The 2342-nt window shown below is 61.7% G+C and overlaps 1 protein-coding gene across 1 annotated transcript in view; it reads right to left on the bottom strand.

Moving 5' to 3' along the window:
- The window catches only part of CDON (cell adhesion associated, oncogene regulated), a 55923-nt gene that overhangs the window by 18390 nt on the left and 35191 nt on the right, over window positions 1-2342 (bottom strand). Inside the window, 2 exon segments of the mRNA XM_027772705.1 lie at window positions 49-180; window positions 338-388. Coding sequence (XP_027628506.1) covers window positions 49-180; window positions 338-388 — 183 coding nt within the window.

Consider the following 2342-nt stretch of genomic DNA (forward strand, 5'->3'; position numbering starts at 1 on the left):
TGGGTACAGCCCCTGGCAGGCCACAGAGGCTGAGCAGTCTTAACAAACCCTGCGTGATGGACAACAGGGAGCCAGGGCTCCCTCCGGAAACACCGATGGCACAGTGGGGCTCAAAGAGAGGACGCAGCGTCTGTCGGAGGGAGGGGCGCTCCAGACGCTTGCTTGAGACTCCGGGGTGACCTGGTCGAGCGGCAGGTGGGATGGCACAATGCTAGAGCCGCCAACCCCAGAGGAAACGCAGGCTTCGGGGCAGAACGGTGTCCGGCCACCCTCAGAAAGGCCACAGCCACGGGGAAGGCCTCCATGCCTGATCACTCTGAATTGCTTGGCAGCCCACCGGCTCGTTTCAGCTTCTTGCTGAAGGTAGAATCGAGGCCAGACGCTGGCCCTGGACGGTGGGTGTGACAACGGGAAGGCCAAGAGCCCCAGGCCAGGACGGCACGAGGAAGCACCAGGAGAAGCAGGGCCGAAGCCAAGGAGAGGTCAGAGTGGCATCTGCTGTCTGCGGGACAGGGGGACCTGCCGTCTGGAACCCGTGGAACACCACCACTCACAGCAGGAGCCTGCAGCCGGGCATCCCACAGCTTAGTCACGCAGCACGCCTCCCTCTACGCAGGGCCCGGACCGAGTGATGCATTTCGCAAAGGCGTCCGGTCGGAATTGTCAGCAGTTTAAAGAAGCATTTTTTCCACTGATCTGAAAGTCTGTAGGTAGAACCTTCTACCCCAAGTGAGGTCAGAGGACGAGGTGAATGATTTAAACACAACTGTATCTGTTCTTTTTGGGGGGGGGGTTGGGACAGGTTTTTGCTATCGGGTGTGTGTGCGCTTGCCAGAAAAATAGGGAGAGACAGGAAGTGAGAAATCAGCCCCCAGGAGGGATGGCCATGCTGCAATCCCTTCTCCTCCATTCTCCCAGGATCTTGGGCACGCATATACATGTGCCTGGCGCGGGTTTAAGCCACCAGGTCCGGGACTCGAACCGCGGTTGACTACACGGGAGTCCAGCAACAGAGCCATTACGCCAACTGCTGGTCCCAGCCATATTAGATTTTAGGTTTATTTACTTATCTCTTCCATGAGGGAGAGCAGCAGACAGAAGGCACCAGGGGGGGTCCTCCTACCACAGCCAGCCTGGGTCCTGGGCACACGGCCAGCGTGCTCAGGGAGTCCTGGGCATGGACAGGACGTCTCCTAGGTGGGTCTGGTTCCCTGCCATCACCCCACTGCCCACTGCCTGGCCCCACTGACATTAGACCACAGCCCCGGTGTGGTTCCCTGGGCCGCCTCACGGTTCCGGCTAAGTCCCTCGGTGCTTGGAGACAACTTCGCTTCCACTTCACTCTACTCCGAGTGTCGGAGTGCTCTAGGACCAGAGTCTGGAGCAGGCAGTCACACGACCCGATGGCAGCACGAGGCCACTCCATGTCTCCGCAGTAACGGTTCTTAAACGGTTTTACGTTCAGTCGACGCGTAAGAACTGCATTCGTGGGATGCACGTCTACGTGGGGCCTTGCTCTGTGAGGACGTGGAAGACACACAGCTCCACCCCTCATCTCCGCGACGTCATCTGCACAGGGACTGGCGCCGACCACAGGCCGGACAGTGTGCCCACAGCCGTCTCCTCCCGGGCCCGCAGAGGCCAGTTTCGTGTGGGCATCCAGGACTTGCCCAGCTCTGGGCCAGCACACGGAACACCCTGGGGGCGGCGAGAGTGTGGGGAGACCTCCTGGGGTTGCAGGGAGACCATCTGGTGCTCAGATGCAGATGCTGCAAGACACTGCCACGCCAGGACTCGAAGCCCAGACCTGGTGCACTCTGGGCAGCACCCGCCTCAGGGCCGAGCGGGCACTGGAGACGGTGGAGGGGCACGGCAACATGGCACCTCTGAGCCGAGTGCCCTTGGCTCAGCTGCTCGCCCTGACCCTGTACTGGGGCAACGCACTCGCTCACGCCTACAGCTCCTGAGGGGGACGTGCAGGCGATGCAACCCTGAAGTGACCGTGAAGACCCCTGACTGGACACGCGTCCGCCTCTACAATGCCCGCACTGGGTGTCCCTACGGGTCCGTGCACACGGCAGCACCTTGGCTTGCTCTGCCACGCACGCTCAGGTGCCACGCCAGCGCGGCACACGAGGCGGCACTGAGCATACCCGCGGGTCCGGTCATGTGGACCTGGGCGTGGACGTCACCCGGAAACCACCTGAGACACAGCCGCCCCCCACCGAGGCTCGACTTAGTTCTCATCCCGCACCGTCAGAAGGGCCTCAAAAGCCACCTCTTCCCGGAACAGGGACTTAGAGCACCAGACCTCGACGAGCAGGTGACAGCGGGGACAGGTG

The sequence above is a fragment of the Tupaia chinensis genome, unplaced genomic scaffold (assembly GCF_000334495.1).
Source record: "Tupaia chinensis unplaced genomic scaffold, TupChi_1.0 Scaffold000037_4, whole genome shotgun sequence".
NCBI classification, from domain to species: Eukaryota; Metazoa; Chordata; class Mammalia; order Scandentia; family Tupaiidae; genus Tupaia; species Tupaia belangeri.